This window comes from Lissotriton vulgaris, chromosome 5 (assembly GCF_964263255.1).
Source record: "Lissotriton vulgaris chromosome 5, aLisVul1.2, whole genome shotgun sequence".
In the NCBI taxonomy this organism is placed as follows: domain Eukaryota; kingdom Metazoa; phylum Chordata; class Amphibia; order Caudata; family Salamandridae; genus Lissotriton; species Lissotriton vulgaris.
In genome coordinates, this window is record NC_141693.1 from 1,147,228,398 (window position 1) to 1,147,251,122 (window position 22,725).

General features: G+C 44.9%; 1 protein-coding gene across 1 annotated transcript in view; it reads left to right on the forward strand.

Annotated features, from left to right (window-relative positions):
• The window catches only part of CCDC172 (coiled-coil domain containing 172), a 651,707-nt gene that overhangs the window by 130,061 nt on the left and 498,921 nt on the right, over window positions 1-22,725 (forward strand). Inside the window, exon 2 of the mRNA XM_086919595.1 lies at window positions 622-707. Within this exon, the coding sequence (XP_086775721.1) occupies window positions 622-707 (86 nt within the window). The remainder of the gene's footprint in view (window positions 1-621; window positions 708-22,725) is intronic.

Sequence of the window (22,725 nt, forward strand, 5' to 3'; positions counted from 1 at the left end):
AAACCTGCCTTTCTGTGGCGGCAACGGCATGCAGAGTTCTCTTACGGGGGCCCGTTGCGGGCCCCCAGGGAATCTGGGGTTGAACATGGGGGGTAACTATGGTATCTCCCTGCTTTGTCATAGACATTGTGGCAGGCACCTTGCGGTCCCTGTCACCTTGGGCATGACAATGCACGCAGTGTATTCCCAACATTGTGGCGGGCGGTGCTCTGACCACCGCACACGACAATGCTGGGAATGGAGGATGCCACCGCCATGGTGGCAGCGGCATCCTAATCTTCGGGGCGGGACCGCGGCACCACAGGCGGTGGGTCCCAGCAGTCCGCCATCCTATTGGCCCCCTTAGTCTTAACAAAAGTAGCATAACTTATTGTAGTGCTGAACGTGGTCCTACCTCCTATTGTGGGAAATTGATGTTTGCTTGTTTGATGCCTCATGGGACAATCTACTACCTTTCATTGAAGCCCTCTAACATAGTTGCTAACATATAATTTGAGTATGCGGTTATGACTCAGTTCATGATTTAAAACAGAAAATAGAAATTGAGCCATCAATCAGAATAAGTAAAATACAATTGTTAAGATAACTGTGGCTGATAGCAGTATCATCCTTTTTCCACAGTTAAACTGGAAACAAGGAACTACCATGAAAAGATTAACACGTTAGCGGAAGAGCTCCGCAAAGCCAAATCAGAATTGGAATTCAAGGTACTATGTTTTGTACATGCTTTACCAATCATTTAGCCAGGCATTTGCTTAGAAAGACTTGTTTGTGTGTTTTTTCATGTCTTTTTGTGTTGTTGCTTTGCATTTTACTTGGTTCTTCAAGATTAGACCTGGGTAGGTTATACAGTTGTGGATTTTCCAAATTCCATTTTGCATATTTCAAAAATAATACAACAGTTAAGCTGTATAAATGATTTTTAGCACTTCATTTGGGAAGAGGGGGCCACGATCAGTCTCAACAGAAGTCGGGAGGCCAAATCAAGGTATTAACTCTCACAACATCAATTGGGCTACTATAAGGCCATCTGCCCTCCTAGTGGGAAATGCCTTGACCCATTTAGAGAACAAAAGACTTCTACCAAGAATTGCAAAGTTGCATCTCACTACGGTCTGCTAGGAATCTAGGAAATTAGCCATCAGATTTGCCAGTGTGATTCATGACAGTACCAATCTTTTCACCTTGATTGTTTAGGTGGCAAACTAGACCATGGCTACATGCATGTTCAGCAACCTGTCAAAACCCTGTATTTTCCCAATGCTTTTTCAGTAGCCTAATTAGGCTATCTCTCCCAGCATAGGTTTGATAATGCAAATATTTACACCTGGCCTGCAACATCGACTCGGGTAGAATATACTTTTGATAGTTATTTACGTATTGGCTGTACTGGTCTCCTCAGTGTGGTTTCTGGTGGACTGCAGTTTATAGAGCAAGTGCTTAAGATTCTGTGAGTGCTGCTCTGCTGTTATTCTGGTGAGAATTGTACATATGTATGAAGGAGATTTATAAATGTGAAACTAGCCACAAAGCAACGTAGCATTGTACAATGAGGGATGGACTACAAGTTGAGTATTGGTGGTACGAAAAGCAGGAATAGGATTTGTTGGGGGACGAGGACACGTATCTAGTGTGTTTTGTTGAATATTAGTGAGTGAAGTTTCTTGGTAGTTAGTGGTAGTGGAAACAATGTGATTATAACTACAAGGCATCTCTTTACTATTTTGGATGTATGATATATTTTTTCTTGGTTCTGTTGGGAACCATGCAAATTAATGTATACCTTACATTGCTTAGAACACTTAGCTATATTTTAGTTACCATAAGAAAAAAACAGTTAATATGTTAAAATCCCTCTTTTACATGAGGACTGGACAGATGTATAGGGATGGTGGCATCTGCTTCCAATGACCGCACATTAATATTTCAAGATCGGGTCGATGCATAGGTTGTATTGTTTGAAGTCCTAAAAGTGCTCACATTTAGCCCGGACTGCTTTTGTTTTTCCTGAATAATATAAAGGTCGTAAACCCGTTGATCTCCTGTTTTGACTTTTTTGGCCTTCATATCAAAGATCTATGTGAATGCTGCATCTCCTAGTAGGAGTTCTATTGTTAGATTTGCTTCATAACTTTCTTTGTTCCTGTGTGGGTTATTATTTTCATTTTGGATGGCATGTTTCTGGTCTCCACCCGCCCTAAGAAACCTCAGGCACTCGCCACCAACACGGTGCTCAATGGGTGGGGACTACCTAACATCACTACCCTTATGGTGACTGCAGCGTCTGCCCCCTCACACAGGCTACCAAAACCCTAGACCTGGAGGTAGACAAAACCTGGCACCAGAGGAAACACACAAACTGTAATTCATCCAATGTTGTTTACCTCATTGGATGCCCATGTAACCTCCGATAAGTTGGAATGACGGGCCGTAAAGTGAAGACAAGAATTGTAAAACACTGCAGCACTATACGATGCAAAAAGAACACCAGCAAAATGAAGGACAACTTCATCCAGTGAGGTCATACCACCAATAACATAAGGTGGACAGTGATTGAACAAATTGAGTGCCACAACACTACAAACGTAAAAATTCTACTCCAAAAAGAACAGCAATGGATATATCGCCTTTCCACTCATGAAGTGGTTTTAAATGATAATATTCTGTGGAATAGCCTGAACCACCACTGAACCCATCCCTGACTTCTCTGCCCACTGGGAAGGGCGTATGAATACTCCTGGTTTCAACAAAACCCCTCAATCAGACAATGTCACATGTTGCCTATAACCACTCCATATGACTAGTGACTGCAACTTCACAGGTCTATCACACCACCTTACACCACACATGTACTTTCGACCTGCAGACAAGCCTGGAACAGGGATCTCGTTACCAGCGAGGTGCACATAGTTATATGCAATATCCCAATAAGACAAGCTTTCACATTCAAAATCTTAACGCGGCCATACATCACATCTGACCGAGAAATAAGCCCTAAGAGATACTCTGAGGCGTGACTTCACAGACTCCACTTTTGGGCACTCCGATGCTCAGTCTTTCCTCCCTTTTTATCCCTTCAAAACCATTTTAATGCTGCAAATGCACCTACTTTTAGCATGCACCATAATTAATTTATTCCATGCTTAACATGTTTAGGAATTCCCTCAATATTGACAACTACACCTTATGTGGAACACATAACCAGTGCGACACACGGATAGAGATGCGTGTCCGCTTTTTTTTTGTCTGTTGCCTTGCGGATTAGACGCTACTCACCATGACGCTAATCGGCTGCACCTGGAAAGCAGTTCAGGTATTTAAACACCCGCTCTACGAACGGCACACATCGACGGAGTTCCGATGCAGCTGCAGTAGGTACAGGCAGAGGGTCTCAGACCTTGATGAAGTAAGTTGGTCGAACCTAGAAGGGTTCTTTTATTTTTCTGATAATCCGGCATGTGGAAATTTGTCCTCATGCAGGCAGGTTTTCAGAAACTAATTCTGTGTTGCTTTTTCCTCCTTTTCTTCACACACACAGTGTGTGACAATAGGTCGGGAACCCCATGGAACTCATGGGGCTTGTTCCTGAAAGTTTCAGAGTAAGAATAATAATTTCCTAAATATTTCTCCCACCTTGTCTGCAAAATATAATACGCATTGACGCTATTTGATCACCACACAGTAGCGCATAACTCGAGATGCATTTTAACCACAATGCACTAAAAACAACATGCTCCGTCCTCACTACACTCATGTTCTGTATGAAGCCCGGACACCATGTTCCTAAGTCACATTAATGTGACAAAATGATGCTATTTAAACTACATATGTTTGTCTGTTTGTTTGTCTTTCTTCCTTTACAGGAAGTGAGTCATTAGAGGAAACCATCCTCTTCCTCACACCGCACCTGCGCCACATAGTTGGTCTCAATATACACTTTTTAAACCACCATTTTAAACCACCCACATAAGGTCCTGATGAAAGCCAGTTTAACACTGAGACCTGGCTGAAACATGTTGACCACACTGGACATTGGAGTCATTAATCATCTCCACTAATATCCACTTCTCAGATTTTTTATCACTGCCAAGGGCCCACCATTAAAATAGTCCTTTGAGTTCTGGGCCCCTTTGGACAGTTTTTAACCCACACACCATTCACCTTCACCGCACACTCACGGCACAATACCGGCTCCGCTGTAATCAGGCGTTGAAGCACACCCAAGGTACACTCGGTACCGATGATGAAGCATGCCACCAACCAGGTTGGTGGGTGAGGTCTTTATAAAAATCTAATGTTTTTTCATCTGCAAACATACACAAGGATCTTCTGGCCTGTAGATAGTTCCCTTTGATTCTAACATATCACATGGGGAAGTGAACTAGCTCTAGCTTTTCCTCTCTCCCCCGCTTTGTATTCATTATCTCGTACACTTCCATCACTTGCTAGCTACTTCTTTGAAAAGGTCAATGACATTTATACCAACTTTTCCTCCCAACCCAAGACAAATGGTCCGCTTCCAGTTTCAAGACCAGGGCTCTACAAATCCACTCGACCGCTCGCATTTGCGAGGTAAATTTTATGAGGTCGAGCTATTTTTAGGTCCTACTCGCCCTTTCTGGCGAGTAAGAAAGCATACTGCCTTTTGTGCCCCGTCTTTGAAAACTGAGCAAATGTGGCAAGATAACAAGAATTAAAGGCCTTTTTATTGCTCACAAAGCAAATGAGCAATAAAGATGCCTTTAAATCTTGTTATCTTGTCACATGTGCTCCCCTTTCAGAGACGGAGGCCAAGTAGGTTACTGTTAGGTCAAGGAGATTTTTCAAGGTACTAGACCTGCAGGACTAGTACAATTTTTCAGGTTTTTCAAGCCCTGATGACATTTCTGAATCCTCCCCCCTCCTTCTCAGAATTTCATAGCATCTCACCAGACCAGATCGCAAACTTAATCTCCATTTTTAAATCAGGATCTGTCACTGACCCCTGCCCACCTGCTATTTTAAAATCCTTCTCTTATCTCATAGCTCCTAGCCTCTCAGACATATGTAACGCGATGTTTAAGATAGGCATCTGCCCACGGATATGGAAAAAAGCCATTATCAAGCCTTTGTTAAAAAAACATAATCTTGACCCTACCCATACGATCCATAGCTAGCCTCCCATTCCCAGCAAAAAATTTCGAAAAGGTAATGAATTCTCAACTATCCACATACATTGAAGAAAACAACGTCCTAGATGACACGCAATTTGGTCTCCGCAAGGGCCATGGACCAGAAACAACACTTATTGAGACATCAGAGGAGATCAGGACAATACTGGATCAAGGAGGTGCCGCGGTCCTCATACTATTGGATCTCTCAGCGGCATTTGACATGGTCGACCATGTCACCCTGATCGACTGTCACAAACATCGGTATCAGACACACAGCCAGAACCCTCCTGACCTCCTTTCTCACCAACCGCAGCCAGTCAGTGAGTCTTGGCAATTTCAACTCTCCACAACTCGCCCTCCCTTGCGGTGTGCCACAAGTATCCTCACTGAGTCTGACACTTTTAAATATCTATGTGTCGGACCTGGCCAGAGTCATCAAAGCATTCAGGATGGGCCTTACCTCTTACGCTGACGACACACAATTGGTGCTTGTGGTGCACAATTATGGAGGGGCAGTAGCAGCCAATTTCCAGGAAGGCATGTTGGCCATCAGCACATGGATGGCCAATAATTGTCTAAAACTTAACTTTGAAAAAACAGAGGTAAGGATCTTTGGCAAATTGCGGCCAGGGTGGTCCCCTTTCTGGTGGCCATCCAATTTGGAACACCCTCCACTCCCGATTTCTAAGGTCAGGAATCTGGGCGTCATTTTTGACGATAAGCTGTCCTTCGTACCTCATGTCAACTCTGTGGTCTCATCCTCATTCCACAAACTTAGAATGATAAAAAAGCTCTTTCCTTTCCTCCCACTCAGTGCTGGAACGACCCTAGTGAGTTCTTTGGTAATGTCTACCATCGAGTACTGTAATGGTCTCTTCATAAATGCACAGAGCAAAATCATCAATAAACTTCAGCCAAAGTCCAGAATTCAGCGGCCAGAATCTTATCAGAACCCCCAAGTATAAATCCAAACCTATTCAGACAGCATCACTGTCTCCCAATAAAAAAATGCATTAAATTCAAGGCCCTCTGCAACGCTTATAAAGCATAGCGCAATTCTGGAACATTGTTCCTGAAGGAGGCCCTGGGTGCTTACATCCCTAACAGGTCCCTACGGTCTTCCACAGCAAACCTGCTAAGGGTTCCCCGCACAAAGACAGCCTCATGGGGTGACAAATGATTCACTGTTGCCAAAGCCAAGCTATGGAACTCTCTTCCAATCCACATCAAATCTAGCCCAACCCTTTTGGTCTTCAGAAAAATGACAAAAACATGGCTATTCAGCCAATAGTCTCCAGTCTCTGGTTCTCGTTCGCTGTCCTTAGCGCCGAGACACCCACGGGTATTTGCGCGCTCTACAAATTGTATAAATAAAAATAAATAAATCATGACTGATGCTGAGGTATATATCAAATACAAAAAATTGTTGAAAGGAATGCTTGAACTAATTTCAGCCACTGTTAATGACTCTATACCACATATCAGTCCATAATTTATTTGCTCAGTATGCTACATCAGAAAAAATCCAGCCATGCACAAATCTAATCCTCATTGTCCTGCCTTAGTATGAGCAGTCCAGCCTGAACTGCCAAGCCTCCTCTTCTCTGAACCAGAAAACATGGAACCCAATATGAGTTTCAGCCTTGTTGGCCCTCTTCTGTCAAGTGCATCTGGTTCCCAGTGGCACAGTGAGCATAGGACTCCTGTCCGATACTGCAGGAATATACAGGTATTCGGGTAATTCTCCTGAACATCCGCTTGTAATGAGTAGAGCTATTACCTTGTTGGAGGTACAGTTGTATGTTTGTGGCAGAGCGACCACATGCTGTCTCCGCATATGTTGTTGGTTTGAATTTTGGTGTGCTCATGATGTAGAGTTTGATTCTGTGAGCTGCAGGAAGTGTTCTACATCCTAACCATATTCAAGTTCAAAGTGTCCTACCATATCACAGTGATGGAGCAGGGTTTTTGCTAAATGAAACCTGCTTGGATTGAACCCCCATTGTGTGAAAATACTAATCGTGAGATGTGCAGATTAAATACAAAAAAACTAAAATGTGAGACAGTAAAATTGCGCAAGCACAAATTAAGATGCTGAAGTAGGCTACAGATGATTATGACTAATGGGGAAAAATAAGAGACAAAAAGCTGCTTGTTTTATTTCACACTTATGCATAATGGAAATAACCTTTTTAAATGCACATGGGTAAAACAAGAAAATATGAGACATAGAGGGTGCTTTTGTGGTATGGCATTATTAGTGATTGTTAACACGTGTGTTTGTTTACCGTGGAAGCATGATTTTCTGCTCTGCAGAAAAGAGCCAGAGACCATCTTTAGAAAATAATAATAGAATATTCAAAATGTGTAAGGGAAGAAAGTTTGAACTGTCCGTATTTCAAGAGTCCTGTGTTCCTGCCAAATTTGTGTGGAGGAAACAAAATGAATGCAAGAGACAGAACACTTCCTTAGAGAAGCGGTGCATTAGAACTATCAAGGCACAAAAGTTGATACATGACCTAGCTGGATGAAGTGTAGAAACTGTGGAAGTTTGAAATTATATTTTCGTGGCTGGAAGTTGATAAAATGAATAAAATGGACAATGGATTATTTTGCAGAGCTGTTGTGAGAAAGTGCCATCTTTCTTACATTGGTATGCCCCCACTTTTTCTGAACTGCTGTGCTTTGACTGAGTGTGTAAAAAAAGAAAACAGGTACCCAGGGCCTGTGTTCCTTCCCTAAAACTGTGTTGAAACTAAAACCTAATTGGCATCTCTGGCCACCTGTCAGCCCCCTAGTAAATGGTACCCTAGGTACCCGGGGCATGGTGACCAGAGAAGACCCCTGAGGGCTGCAGCACTTATTGTGCCACCGTCAGGGGCCCTGTACCTGGACACTCACATGCTGCCTTTGCAGGCTGAGTGCCTAAGTACAGAACTAAAGCAAGAGTCGACATGGCACATATACCTGTGTGCCATGCCCACAGAACCCACTGCCCTGGCATACTTCAGGCATCCCTCTAGCTGGGGGCCCTATGCCAGAGGTGTGGGCACAGGTGCCTGAGACCTGAGCCCCTACACTACCCAGGGCCATTCCTGGGCACTGTAAGTGCAGTGATGCCATTAAGAGTATATGGTGCTGGGAGGTTGTCATTACGAACTCCACAGCACCATAATGGCTACACTGAAGACGGACAAGTTTGGTACCAAACTTCTCAGCACATTAAACCTGCACTGATGCCAGTGTGAGATTTAATGTAAAATGTACCAGAGGGCATCTTAGAGATACCCTCTGAAATCCTTTTTTTTTTTTAAAAAAACATATTTTATTAATATTTTATCACCATGCAGTCAAGAATATAAATCACATTACTTATATCCATCAAATATATCTCCAGTTTTACTCCCAACGAACCCATTGGTTCCACCCCCCGCTTCAGTTGGTGTGGGCACATTCCAAACATATATATCACAGCATAGTTCCAGCTATAAGGATATCATTCGCAGCACAGTTCGCATACCAATAATCACATGTACGTTCCCTATACCTACATTAATCCCCATCTCTCTTTTGTGAATCCAGCAGAGCCTGCACCAGTGCTTCCCAAGCTCTCACCAATTCCAGAGCCTTTTCATTAGCCCCTCGTTTGGCTTGTTGAAATCTAATGACGCTCTCACTGCTAGCCCATTTATACAGTTCTGTTCTCTATCGCTTACTTGATGGCCCTTCTTTTGATTTCCAGTGCCAGGTTATTTCCTGTTTTGCTAGTAGTCAGCCCAAGTCGATGAATTTGCTAGTTATTTTGGTCTTAGCGGTATGCGGAAACCAATGCAACAAGCATGTAGCCATATCGTAGTCTAAGTGTCTATCCGTTATGTCGTTCAGGAGTTCCCCCACCTCTACCCAGTATCGCTCCAAGATCGGGCAGTTCCAGAGCATATGTTCCAGTTCCACGCCCTGCTCTAAGCATCTAGGGCACGCTGCGTCGAGCACCTGGAAATATTTCCGGATCTTCCCATGGGTCAAATAAGCTCGGTGTAGTATGAAAAATTGCACCTGCTGGAATCGTGCATTTCTGTTCCCCTTCCATGCTCTCCTAAGAATGTGGCCCCATGTTGCATCTGGTATTGTCCGGCCTATGTTCGCCTCCCACTTTAATTTCAGGTCATCTAGTGGCCGCAGTCCCTCATGTAACATCCTATTCTGGAGACATGTGACTGCTCTAAAAGTCCCCGCAGCCATTACCACATATTGGCAAGCCATTGTAGTCAATGGTTCTGCCTGCCCTCCTTTCCAGTGCCTCCGAATTTCCGCTGTTACCGCTGCATGAAGCAGGAGCTTCCTTCTGGGAGGCCATATCTTTCCTGTATCGCCTGGAAGGGCAGTAGCCCCCCCTCGTCGTACAAGTCCCCCACCATTTAGAGTCCTAGCTGTTCCCATTCCATTAGGGAAGTCCAGTCCCCACCATGTGGTAGTGCTGTCAGCATTCCTAATGGGATTTCCGGTGCATAGGGATGCGCCACCCCCGCTCTACGCTGACTTTTGTTCCAGCACAACCTCAGGGTTCTCTCTTCCATTGTTAAGTCCTGCAAGTTAAGTTTTTGTTGTAAAACTATATACGAAAGGACATGCCTTTGTATCCCTTTTCCTCGCAAGTTTTCAGGGCCCCGAAATTTCGCTCCAACGCCCTGCGTGAGAACCTGCAACTGCGCTGCCAAATAATAAAGCTCAAAGTCAGGAACTGCCATCCCACCTTCCGTTTTAGGCCTCATCAATTTAGCCAGCGCTACTCGCCTCCGCCCATTCCCCCATAGAAACCACATAGTCAATGTCCTCAGTTCTTTAAACATGCGCGGAGGGATCCAAACTGGTAAAGTTCGGAAATAATAGAGCAGCCTAGGTAAGGCTACAATTTTGAGTAGGGCCACTCTCCCCACTACCGAGAGGGGGGGCGTAGACCAGAATGCAATGCTCCCCTTCAAGGCCCCATACAGCGCCCCACATTCCCTTCTAGCATATCCGTTGTTTCATGATAAATTCGAACCCCCAGGTAAGTGAGACATGTCGTCTCCCATTTTATCTCCTTGGACAGCATCAGCGGTTGCGCACCTGGCCGCACCGGGAAGAGACATGTCTTAGGCCAATTCACCCTAATGCTCGAAAGTTCCCCAAATCGTGATGGTAGAGATATTGCCCCCTGTAGTGCGTCTTCTGTGTCTTCCAAAAACAGGAGCAAGTCATCTGCATATAACAATATATACTGTGGTATTCCATTTAACCATAGTCCCTCAAAGATTCGCCCTGATCTTGCTTTTACTGCGAGGGGCTCTATTGCTAGAGCAAACAACAGAGGGGACAAGGAACACCCCTGTCTCGTCCCCCTCAGAACCGGATATTGGGTGGATATCACCGCCCCCAATCTTACTCTAGCCTTCGCTGAGGAATACAATACCCTTGTCCAAGTCCCAAATTGCGCTCCCAAGCCGAAGCGCTCCAGCACCCTGTGGAGGAAAGCCCATTCTAAACTGTCAAAAGCCTTTTCTATATCCACCGATAGGACCGCTGGTAACTGCAGATCCTGGTGCTTGCCTCCCATAACCGGCATAAGCCTTCGTATATTCGAAGATGTATTCCTAGTTGGAATGAACCCCGCTTGGTCCGCATACACCAGCGTGGTCATATGTGGCAGTAATCGAGTTACCAGTATCCGGATCAGAATCTTGTAGTCCGCCGTCTACATGGATAGCGGCCTATAAGAGGTCACATCTGTATATTCCCGTCCCGGTTTTAGGAGAGGAAGAACCAGCGCTTCTCTCATCGACGTGGGCAACTGGCCCAGCTCCCTGGCTTCTGTGAAGACCTTCAGCAAGCGGGGAGCCAAAATGTCCACATATTGTGCATAAAATTCTATGGGTAGGCCATCCACTCCCTCTTCCGGGCCATGTGTTTGATCGCGCTCCGGATCTCAGCCAGTGTTATATCCTGCCCTAATATCTCTGCTTGTTCCTCGCCCAATCGCGGAAGCGGGACCCCTGCTAAGTATTCATCTATTTTTGTCTCCTCTACTTCCTAATTACACTTGTAAAGGGATTCATAATAGGTTAAGAACTGTGACATCACCTCGGTTTGCGAGTAAACCATGTTCCCTGCGGCTGTCTCTATCCTCATGACTGGGCCTCCTCTCGGAACTGAGTTCGCCAACCGCGCCAGCAGCGTTCCTACCTTATCCCCTTCTGCATGAACCTTTACCGTATAGTTCTTATAATCAAAACTTCGCAAGCGCTCTATTTCAATCGCTGCTGCTTCCTTTGCTTCTATCAGCTGCGCCTGTAGCCCCGGTTGCTCCGGCCTTTGTTTTTCTATATCCCTCAGGTTTCCTTCAGCCTTTGCTACGTCAGTGAGCACCGTTTTCCTTACCCCAGAGTATTTACTGATACAGAGCCCTCGCATCACAACTTTAAATGCATCCCATTCTACCGCTCTAGTAGAAGCTGTTCCTTGATTTTCTTCAAAGTAGCGTTCAATGCCCTCCTTCACCTCTGTATAAAAAACATGGTCTTCCAGTGTTTCCGGGCGGAGCTGCCAGGTAGGCAATGAAGATCTCGCCTGTAGCCAGTTAATAGACAACAACTGGGGGTTATGGTCAGATACAGTCCTGGCCAAATACTCGGTGTGTACCGCCATATGGGCTATTGATTGAGAACATAGGATTGCATCTATCCTAACATGGAGCTCATGTAAAGCCGAAAAAAAGGAATAATCCCTATCTCGAGGGTGGTGTCTGTGCCATGTATCAACTAACCCCCATCTGTCCTGCCAATCTGACCTGCTTTTGGCTAACCGACGAACTGGAGAATCAACTAGTGGAGGATGTGATCTATCAAGAACTACGTCCGTTATTGAGTCAATATCTCCCCCCACCATTGCCGGGCCGGCCTGGTAATGTGCTAGCGCCCCCGACACTCGATCCAGGAAGAGTGCTTGATCTACATTTGGTGCATATATACTACTGAGTACAACATCCCTTCCATGGCTACATAACTGCCTTCTGGGTCTAATATATGGTTCATAGCCTTGAAAGGGACACCCGCTCTTACCCAGATCAGCGCTCCTCTGGCGAACGCCGAGTACGACGTGCTGAATACCTGACCCCTCCATCTACGTTGTAGCGCTTGTCCCTCCGCCCTGGTGAGGTGAGTTTTTTGAAGTGAGGAAATAGAAATTTTACGTGGCCAGTGTGTCCCCTACACGCACCCTATGTATGTACCTATGCACCATGTATGTCCATGTCCTCATGTAAATCCCTTCCCATGCTCGTAGTAATAATGCCTCTGCATTTCCGTCCAATATTAGCATGTCAGTCATTAGGCCCTCCATGAATGAAACGTTACTTCTGCACTGAGACCTATGTTGCCAATGCATTTACATGGTACACGTTTAAATATCGAGATGAACACGTTTTCATGGCACAGCCGAGCCAGGACCCGAATTCAGGCTCCGAGCCTCCTGATATTCTGAAAGCTGCAGTTTAGTTATGTATCCCTGACCTCTCACATACTTCCTGCTCAGCCGAGAGATGCCCAGCCTGGCCTGCCAAGACAGTATTTTGCCTACAGTTATCTGTTCAGCTCCACAGAAACACATTCCTGTCTAACGTAAGGGGTAAACATATTCCGCCTGCAGAAGATAGGGCCTAGCCTTGCTGTCTCCATCCAAGTGATTTACTGCACCCGTTTCCATAGAAGGCCCATGGCCCCATGCAATGCACGAAGAAATATATGCACACACTAGCATTTAGTTATGAGCAGCTTTTGCTCGAGCGACCTTTACTTCAGACAATACATCCTCCAAACACAAGATATCAGATAATGCCAGGGGTACAGGTCGTTCTGACATCCCAGACTCTTTTACTAGCACTAAAGTCAGCTCCCCCCAGCTCTCCCCAGTTACACGTCAATTCTACGTCATGACCAGTTTTGCGCGCACAAGTAGGGTAAAGGTTCCTGCTGACCATGCAGACCCCCTCTATGCATCCACCCACCTATGACACACCTATGACTCATCAAGTGTACACCCATGTGTACGCCCTTTTTCACGCCCATGTGCTCTTATCTCTCTCTTTCACTTGCTCCACCTGGAGTGCTCCGCCTTCTTTATTCGATTCAATGTATGTTTTAACTATATATAATGTGCTCTGTGAATAAAGATTTAGATGACGATCCTTCCTGATCCCTAGTGGAGATGGAATCCGATTCTCCTTTAGCTCGAGCTATTGAATAAAGCCCTTCTGAATCGGACACCACGGACTCTGCCTCTCATTATATGCATGATCCTTGTTAAAGTATAGAAACTCCGATAGGGTAATTTATTATTTACCACATTAATCTGGCGCCCGAATAGGGACCAGTCCCCTTCCCCACGCGCCGGCGATGTAGGTCCAGCCCCCTGACCCCTTCTACAGCCGTGACGGACTTCAAGTGTACACGACAGCGGGACTTCCTGCCTACTCCCTCAGGCCCACGGAGGAGACGTAGACTGCGACCAGGCATCCACACGAGGCGGTGAGGATCGCGGACCATCCCAACCAGAGCCCAAGCCGAGAGAGCAAGGTCCGAGGTATCACGAGGCCCACCTGTTCCGAGGCGCATGCGCAGCAGCAACAACAGCAGTAGCAGTCACGCAGCATCGAGTTTCCGAGGCCTTCAAGTTCTGCTTCCCGGTGAGTACCGTTATTGGGAACGCATAGAGACGGGTTCATTTACTTGAGCCCGGTATAGACGTATCTGGGTACACAGGTACGGTAGAGACGTGTCCATTTCTGTGGACGCGGTAAAGACGTGTCTCTTTACGAGACCGGTATGGTTGTACTGTTTTACAGTGCATAAAGTATACAGTTTTTCAGGATCGTGTCTTTTTGCTACGTACTAGTTAGGATGTATCTGTTTCTAATGTCTTAATGTTATAGTGTGAATGGTTGTTTCCAGTCTATTCTTGTGTATATATTGTGTTCGTTCAAGTTAGCTCCAACATGCCACTGTTTTCAAAGTTACGTCAGATAGTGACCAGGAAAGGGATACTTGAAGAGGCAGTCCCCGTCCCACCTAGAGATACTCCTGGCCATTTCATGTACCAAAAGCACGGGTTAGATGCCATACTGTATTTAGACTTATGGGTAGATTACACGAAGGATCTGGAAGAGAAATATAGATGGCCTGCCTCAGGAACATGGGATGCTGATTGCATTATGAGAGTAGAGGAAGCGCTATGGAAGAGGAAAGTTAGACGTCCCAGAAAGATGCCATCGAGTTATGGCGTAAAGAAGCGCATAGGAGAACAGAAAAAGAATTCCACAAAGCAGAGAGAAGTAAAGAAGCAGCAGAAAAAGCCAGAGAAAAGGAGCTAAAGGAAGAAAGTGAACGGGTCAAGGCAGAACAAGCAGATAGAGAAAGAAATGTCCTCATCAGAGGCATGTATCCCGTCCTCGCAGAAGGACTAGCTAAAGTGACCCCGGAAGTACCTAGTAATTTGCCGCCACCACTGATCCCGACTAAAGTATGTAGTCATAAACAGACAGCAGCGGACATTTTCCTTTCCTCCTATCTAGAAGAGGCCGCTCCGGATTATGCTAATGTAGGTTTTCCTCCTCCTCCTGGTAATAATCCTTTTCTCCCTCCGCCCGCATCACAGGACCAACTCACATCAGTAGTTACAATGACAGTGAAAGACGATTCAAGCCAAGGGGCAATGGGAGGGGGGCCCGCCACAAGCATACTGCAAACACCTCCACCATCACGAGCACTACATGAATTAGCGTTACAACGTACGCCAAAAATGACAGCATCACCACTTAAACAAAATGTAACGATTTCATATTGTATATATGATCCAGTACCTGGTGTGGGCCCAATGCTCATATTCTCATTACGATTAAGGCGCGTTGCAGACTATTTGATCACATTACCAGGCATGAAAGACTATTTAGATAGAATATACCATTTTATTAGAACGGGGGAGGGACCCGAGAGTATTCATGAGGCCATGGCACAAAGAAAAGTGGAGATTCAACGCGCACTCTTACGTTTTTTAATTAATTGTCTGATTAGGGAACAAGACCAGCCAAATAAAGAGGTAACTAAAGGTATGTTAGAGTGGAGCGACAATATAGCTGCTTGTAAACATGATAAAATGTCAAAAATAGAATGCATGTACAGGAAAATACGTAAAGAAATTCTAAACTTACACAGGAAAGAGTCAGACGAAAAAGAGGACGACTTAGCATCAGATGAGACTGAGTCCGAAACAGATGAAGTGAGTAAAATAAATTACCTAGGTAGAGCAAGACAGTTTGACAGGCCCAAAGGGCTTGATTACAGTAAACATGGACCTCCTATACCGGAAAGATATTCTCTCGAACACCTATTCCAAGCTACTGAGAACGCACTGAAAAGACGAGTAGAATACGATAGATCTCATACTATGCATGAACAGGAACTAGCCCGGTCAGCCGTTCAATGGGCGTGTAATTCTATTATATATAATGATGACGTAGTGGCGCAAACTTTTTTAAGTCTTCCTCCGGAAGAACAGCGCTTAGCTGGTATTTACATGGTTCAACATCTGATCACGTTGTACGAGAGTCAACATTCTGATCCCGGTCCTTTATATAAATTACTGGACAATTTACTCCTAGAAAGATGGAGAGGCCTAGGTACCGAATTAATTAATGTCATTCTAGACCAACGACATAAGTACTTGACCTTTCTGACCACGCACTTGATTCCTGTCCCACACCACGACAGAAAGATCTTACACATAGACAGACAGAACCCCCTACGTGAGGTACATCCCGTTAAAAATGAAAATAATGAGCTTCAACGAGTATATATTTATACACCCTTGACGAAAATAGAAATTTTTGAAATGAAAAAGATGCTGCCCTCTCATGATAAAGACCCAGGGGGGTTCCACCGTGAATTAAAAGACATTCTCCGGATAGGGGATTACACATACGCTGACATCATTAAATTATTAAAGGTACTGTTACCAGCAGGCATTTATGAAAAGCTTAAAGAAAAAGACTGGGAAGTGGGAGAGAAAAAGATAAATTGGACAGAATTGGAAGACGAGGATAGAACACGACTCCCTGGTGTTGGTCTTGGGGACAAAGCTAAAGCACTACCCGAACTATTGATACAGGTCCTGCCGAGCTTATTGGTTACTAAAAAGGAAGATTGGGATGCTATTTCAGCATGTAAACAAAAACCAGATGAAGACACTACTGATTTTTATTCTAGATTCGAAAAATGTTTTACTATTAATAGTGGCCTTAAGACAAATAGTGAATCATACCCACATCTTTTTGTGAGCAAATTAGTGGAGAATTCCTTACCCCCGATCAAGAATAGAGTACTGAAGGTTGAGAGTACCTGGCAAGCAAATAGCCCTTCCCAAATGTTACAAATGTTACAATACCATCAGAACAGAATTAGAGAGGAACAGGAACATGAAAAGAGACGCATGAAAGATACGAAAATGAAAGTTCTAGTTGCACAATCCGTACCAGCTGATGGACATAAAAAGGGCACGGCACCTGTTAAAGGGAACTGTAATTATTGCAAGCAGCCAGGTCACTATGTAAATGAATGTGCTGTCTTGAAACACAATATAGCTACAGGCAAGACAAAAGAAAGACCGCGTAGTCCCAGACAGAATAGCACCCCGCAGAACACGCAAACGCCACAGAACACGCAACAGACAGTAGCTGTACCGCAACCAATAGCTGCCACACAACACGTCACGCAACAAATGTACCAGTACGCACAGTCAGACTATCCAGAATATCAACAGTACTCATGAAATAGCCTAGAGAGGGAGGTTGGCTTGCCCCTTAAGTTCCTGTAGATCAAGAAGGTCCTTATGTACATAGTCGTGTATTGGGAAAAGACAGAAAATTTTTGATTGACACAGGGGCGAGCAGAACTACCATCAGTCATGACGAGGTTCCAGGGGCACCCCTCTCAGGCTCACAGAATATTTCCCTGGGATTTTCAGGAAAGCCTATTGTTAACGAAGTGTCAAACCCAGTTTCCCTAGGAGTTGGTCCATTGTCCCGTACCACAGACTTATTACTTACTAATTCATGTCCAGAAAATTTGCTTGGTATAAAGACATTGAAAGAACTAGGAGCAGTGATTTGTTGTTCTCCGGAAGGAGTGAGATTGTTTTTACGTGATTTTAAAGGACATTATGTGCTGAAAGATTTTGATCCCAGACTCCAGAATGTACCACAGTATTTATGGGCACGAGGTCCGACTGATGTAGGTTACATGCACATTACACCACACCGTGTCACTCTCAAACCAGGAGTAGTACTGCCACGAATCCGACAATACAAGTTACCACCTGATGCCGTAGTAGCATTACTGAAAATTGTTGACGAACTCATTGCACAAGGAGTGGTTGTAGAAACAGACTCAAATGTATGTAATTCACCTGTCATCCCTATTCTTAAACGAACAGACCCAAATGCACCACCAGTCTACAGGCTAGTGATTGACCTTCGAGAACTGAACAAATGCATAATACCCCAGTACCCAGTAGTCCCAGACATTTCTTCATTACTGACTGCAATTGATTCCGAAGCGACGTTCTTTACTGTAATCGATCTCAAGAACGCTTTCTTTAGTGTCCCAATACATCCAGAAAGCCAGTACCTTTTCGGATTCTGTTTAAATGGACGCAGCTTCAAATTTACGAGAGCTCCTCAAGGATTCACAGAAAGTCCTAGTATTTACAGTCAAGCATTGAAAAGACAACTAGACAGTATTCACATGCCTGCCAACACCGCACTACTCCAGTACGTAGACGATATCCTGATCACAGCACGAACAGAACGAGACTGCGAACGTGCATCACTGACAGTCTTATACTTTCTGGCAGACAAGGGGCACAAAGTGTCCCCTTCAAAATTGCAATTCTGTGCACAGCAAGTGGTATACCTTGGACACTTGCTGTCCAAGAGGGGTAGACAGCTGACACAAGACCGCATTCAGTTAATTGCAAATCTTTCACAGCCCAAGACACAAAAGGAAATACGGGCCTTCATTGGCCTCACTTCTTACTGCAGACAATGGATTCCCCAGTATGCATATCTAGCCAAACCACTCATACAGTTAACAACACAGGAGGCAGCGTCTTCGACTGTCCTCCCTTGGACACAAGAACATACACTTGCATTTGAAGAATTGAAAAAAGCTTTATGTCAAGCACCAGTATTAGCGACTCCTTGTTACAGCAAGCCTTTTACGCTTTTTGTTACTGAACGAGAAGGTACAGCATTATCTGTCCTTACACAAGATCAAGCAGGAAAACACAAGCCTTGTGCTTATTTTTCTAGTACATTGGATCCAGTGGCCCAGGCTCTGCCTGCGTGCCTGAAATCAGTTGCAGCAACAGCTCTAGCAATAAGACAAAGCGATTCCATAGTGTTAGGACATCCCCTGACAGTACAGGTTCCACATTCAGTGGAAGTTCTCTTGAACAGGACTCAGACACAACACCTGACTATAGCGAGACTGACAGGATATGAACTGACATTATTCCAGCCACACATAGAGATCAGACGATGCAATATACTGAACCCTGCGACACTCTTGCCCTCAAGCACAGCAGACACTGCACCACATGACTGTGTGGAAGTAATTAATATAGTGACGAAGCCAAGACAAGACTTGACAGACATTGCACTACCAGACCCAGACCTGACACTTTATGTGGACGGTTCATGCATGAGAACAAGCACAGGAGAGTTAGTGGCCGCATATGCAGTGACCACCGATACTGAAGTCATAGAGACACAACGAATTGACACATTGTCAGCACAAGCAGCAGAGCTCATCGCTCTGACACAAGCCTGCATACGAGCCAAGAACATGAAAGTAAACATATACACAGATTCACAGTATGCCTTCGGAGTCGTTCACAACTTCGGAGTTTTGTGGCAGGAGAGAGGTTTCCTGACCTCTCATGGGGCCAAAATTCAGCATGGTCCCCTTATTCAGGCTCTGTTTGAAGCTATACACTTGCCTACAGCCATAGCCATCATGAAATGCAAAGCACATACGAAAGTCACAGACACCATTTCCCAGGGTAACGACCTGGCAGATCGAACAGCTAAACTTACAGCCCAGACTCCAACAGACATTCCCACAGACACGACAAAGACAGGAGTACCATCACTGACAAATTGCATGACAGTCAGGGATCCCTCACAAGATGTACTCGACATACAGACACATGCCACTCCAGACGAAATAAAGAAATGGACTGAACAAGGAGGGGTCCAGACTGACCAGGGGTGGATGACAAAAGGCAAAGGTACATGGTTTCTTCCTGACTCCATGGTTCAAGTTATCATAAATACAGCACATAGTCCAGCACACTTAGGAGAAAAGGCTATGTTAGACAGTTTACAGAATATCTGGTTCAACAAGCACCTGCATGCAGCAGCCAAACAGAAAGTGCGTACCTGCATGATCTGTTGCCAGTTCAATCCAGGTAAAGGCATTCCCGTGGAACAAGGTGGATTTCATCCTCCTGACCACCCTTTTGAGGTACTCCAGATGGATTATATCCAGATGGACAGATGTAGAGGATACAAGTATGTCCTAGTAGTTGTATGTGCACTATCTAGATGGACAGAAGCGTACCCAGTCCCAGATTACACTGCTGTAACCACTGCCAGGCAGTTGGTTCGAGAATTCTTTCCACGGTACGGCTTGCCCCGTGTCGTGTACTCAGATAACGGACAGCCATTCTCCTCCGAATTAATGAAACAAGTATCTCTTCTGTTAGGGTACCAGTGGAAGTTCCATTGTGTACGGCACCCGGAGGCAGCAGGCCTAGTCGAAAGGCATAATCAGACACTTAAGACAAAATTAGCGAAAGTCTGTGCAGAAAAAGGCGTGGATTGGATGGTAGCCTTGCCGGTTGCCCTCTTTTACATGCGTATGGTAGCTCATTCCAGAACAGGACTGTCCCCTTACGAGGTGGTTTTTGGTAGACCGCCGAATATGTGGGGTACGCCTATGCCAAAGAGAATTACCGATGTTGACAGTAATATGCTGACAGATTACCTGGCTTCCTTGATGTCTGCACTCCTTTCTTGTCGTTCACAGGTTGCAGCTGCCTTCCCCGACAACACCCAAGTGAAGGAACATTCTATCGTTCCTGGTGACACTGTATTAGTCCGGAACTTTGATCGTTCAAGTCCTGTCGAGCCCCGCTGGCGAGCACCGAAGCTGGTACTTCTCACAACGAGGACAGCCGTCAAGGTCGAGGGAAGAAAGGGCTGGATTCATGCCCAGCACGTCAAAAGATTCCATGGACACGAAACTATAAACAAAACTAAGGACTGCCCAGATACCAGTGACTCGAAACTCCCTTTGCTAGAAAAAACTCCGCAACAGGAGTATAAATTAAAGCTACGGTCTAGTAAGTCAGACAGCGTTTAATTGTTTAAGTCCACCCTGTGGTGAATCGGTTAGACAGGTTCCTGACACGTATGAGATCGTAGACCCGAGTAGTAGACAGAGAGATAAGAAAGAGAAATACTGCAAGACTTTACGCAGCAGATGCATAGTAACTCTGATCATTATGTTTTTTCTAAGTATATCGATTATATGTATAAGCTTGACACTACATGTTTTCTTTCCTCCTCTTGGTTCACATATACATTCCTCCTTCAATGATACTGTAGAGCACACATTCAGTGATCTGCCAGCCCATGAACTGTCATATCGACTAGCACTGCGCAACAATACTTTTATTCGCATGTTACACCATTCTCACCAGACCAGCAATGTAACGAATTGCTGGGTATGTGGCCGACTCCCACCTTATCAGAAAACTAATGGAGTTCTGCCCCTCTTTCCTTATCCGTTTTCGCACAATGGTTCGTGCGGAGCATGGTTTGCCTTAATGTCATCGTTACAAGACAGAAAGTTCACAGAGAATTCCCAGAGTGAATGGACCTGGGGAGATTTGAATATAGTAATGAATAAGGCATGTTTCCCAGACAAAAATGGTTTTCCCCAAAGGAAAGGAACAGATCTAGAAAATGAAGTGTATGACCTAGGAAATGTTTCCCTTAACTTTATGATTCTGAATGTCCAATCCGAGACAAATATAGGTTCACCGTTCATAACAGTCTTACCAGTAAAAGGTGAATTATGCATTAGAAAGAAAGGTTCAGTACATTTAGGACACAGTGATTGTAATACTGTGGTCGAGTTCAATGATAAAGGAAAGTCTACTTTCAAAGCTTCCCGCCATTCCTATTTTATTTGTGGTCAGACAGCCTATGTACGTTTGCCCTTAGACTGGGGAAGGACGTGTTATATAGCGTTCCTACTGCCACCTGTTTTTCTAGCCCCATCCCAATACCATCGAGATTCACGACTAGTACATGTTAGACACAAGAGGGAGACCGAATCCCCTGTTGTCGATCAGACTGAGACAACTCTGGAGCAATATACAGATTTCAATAAAGGATTCTTTTTCTTCATAGGTCCCATCCAAAACAGTAAATTAATACGCAGATTAACGAGAACTTTGGAAGCAGTAGTGAATGAGACTACTTCTGCTTTAGGAAACTTGACCGAGGAGCAGTCTGCTATGAGACTTGTTGTTCTTCAAAATCGCCTTGTTCTTGACGTCATCCTGGCAGATAGGGGCGGGGCTTGTAGAGTGACCGGCTCCAGTTGTTGCGTGTTTATTCCTAATAACGCGCCATCTGTATACGCAGCAATAACAAGACTCCATAAGATAGCTCACGAGATACACCAAAATCCAGGCACATGGACTTGGTCCGGTTGGCTCTGGAGTGTAATATCAGCCTGGGGATGGAAAGTACTGTCGTTCCTAGGAGTAATACTACTAGTCATATTCAGTTGCTGTCTCTGTCTGCAATGTGGCCCAGCGATTTGCGGCTTGTGTGCCACTGCCTGTATTCCCCGTCCACGTTCAGGTGTACAAAAGAAAAGAAACGAGCAAATGATGCTGTATGAACAGATAGATGGTATTATGAATATAGACGTGTCCTGAAGGGCACAGTAGGGGACAAGGAGGGAATGAGGAAATAGAAATTTTACGTGGCCAGTGTGTCCCCTACACGCACCCTATGTATGTACCTATGCACCATGTATGTCCATGTCCTCATGTAAATCCCTTCCCATGCTCGTAGTAATAATGCCTCTGCATTTCCGTCCAATATTAGCATGTCAGTCATTAGGCCCTCCATGAATGAAACGTTACTTCTGCACTGAGGCCTATGTTGCCAATGCATTTACATGGTACACGTTTAAATATCGAGATGAACACGTTTTCATGGCACAGCCGAGCCAGGACCCGAATTCAGGCTCAGAGCCTCCTGATATTCTGAAAGCTGCAGTTTAGTTATGTATCCCTGACCTCTCACATACTTCCTGCTCAGCCGAGAGATGCCCAGCCTGGCCTGCCAAGACAGTATTTTGCCTACAGTTATCTATTCAGCTCCACAGAAACACATTCCTGT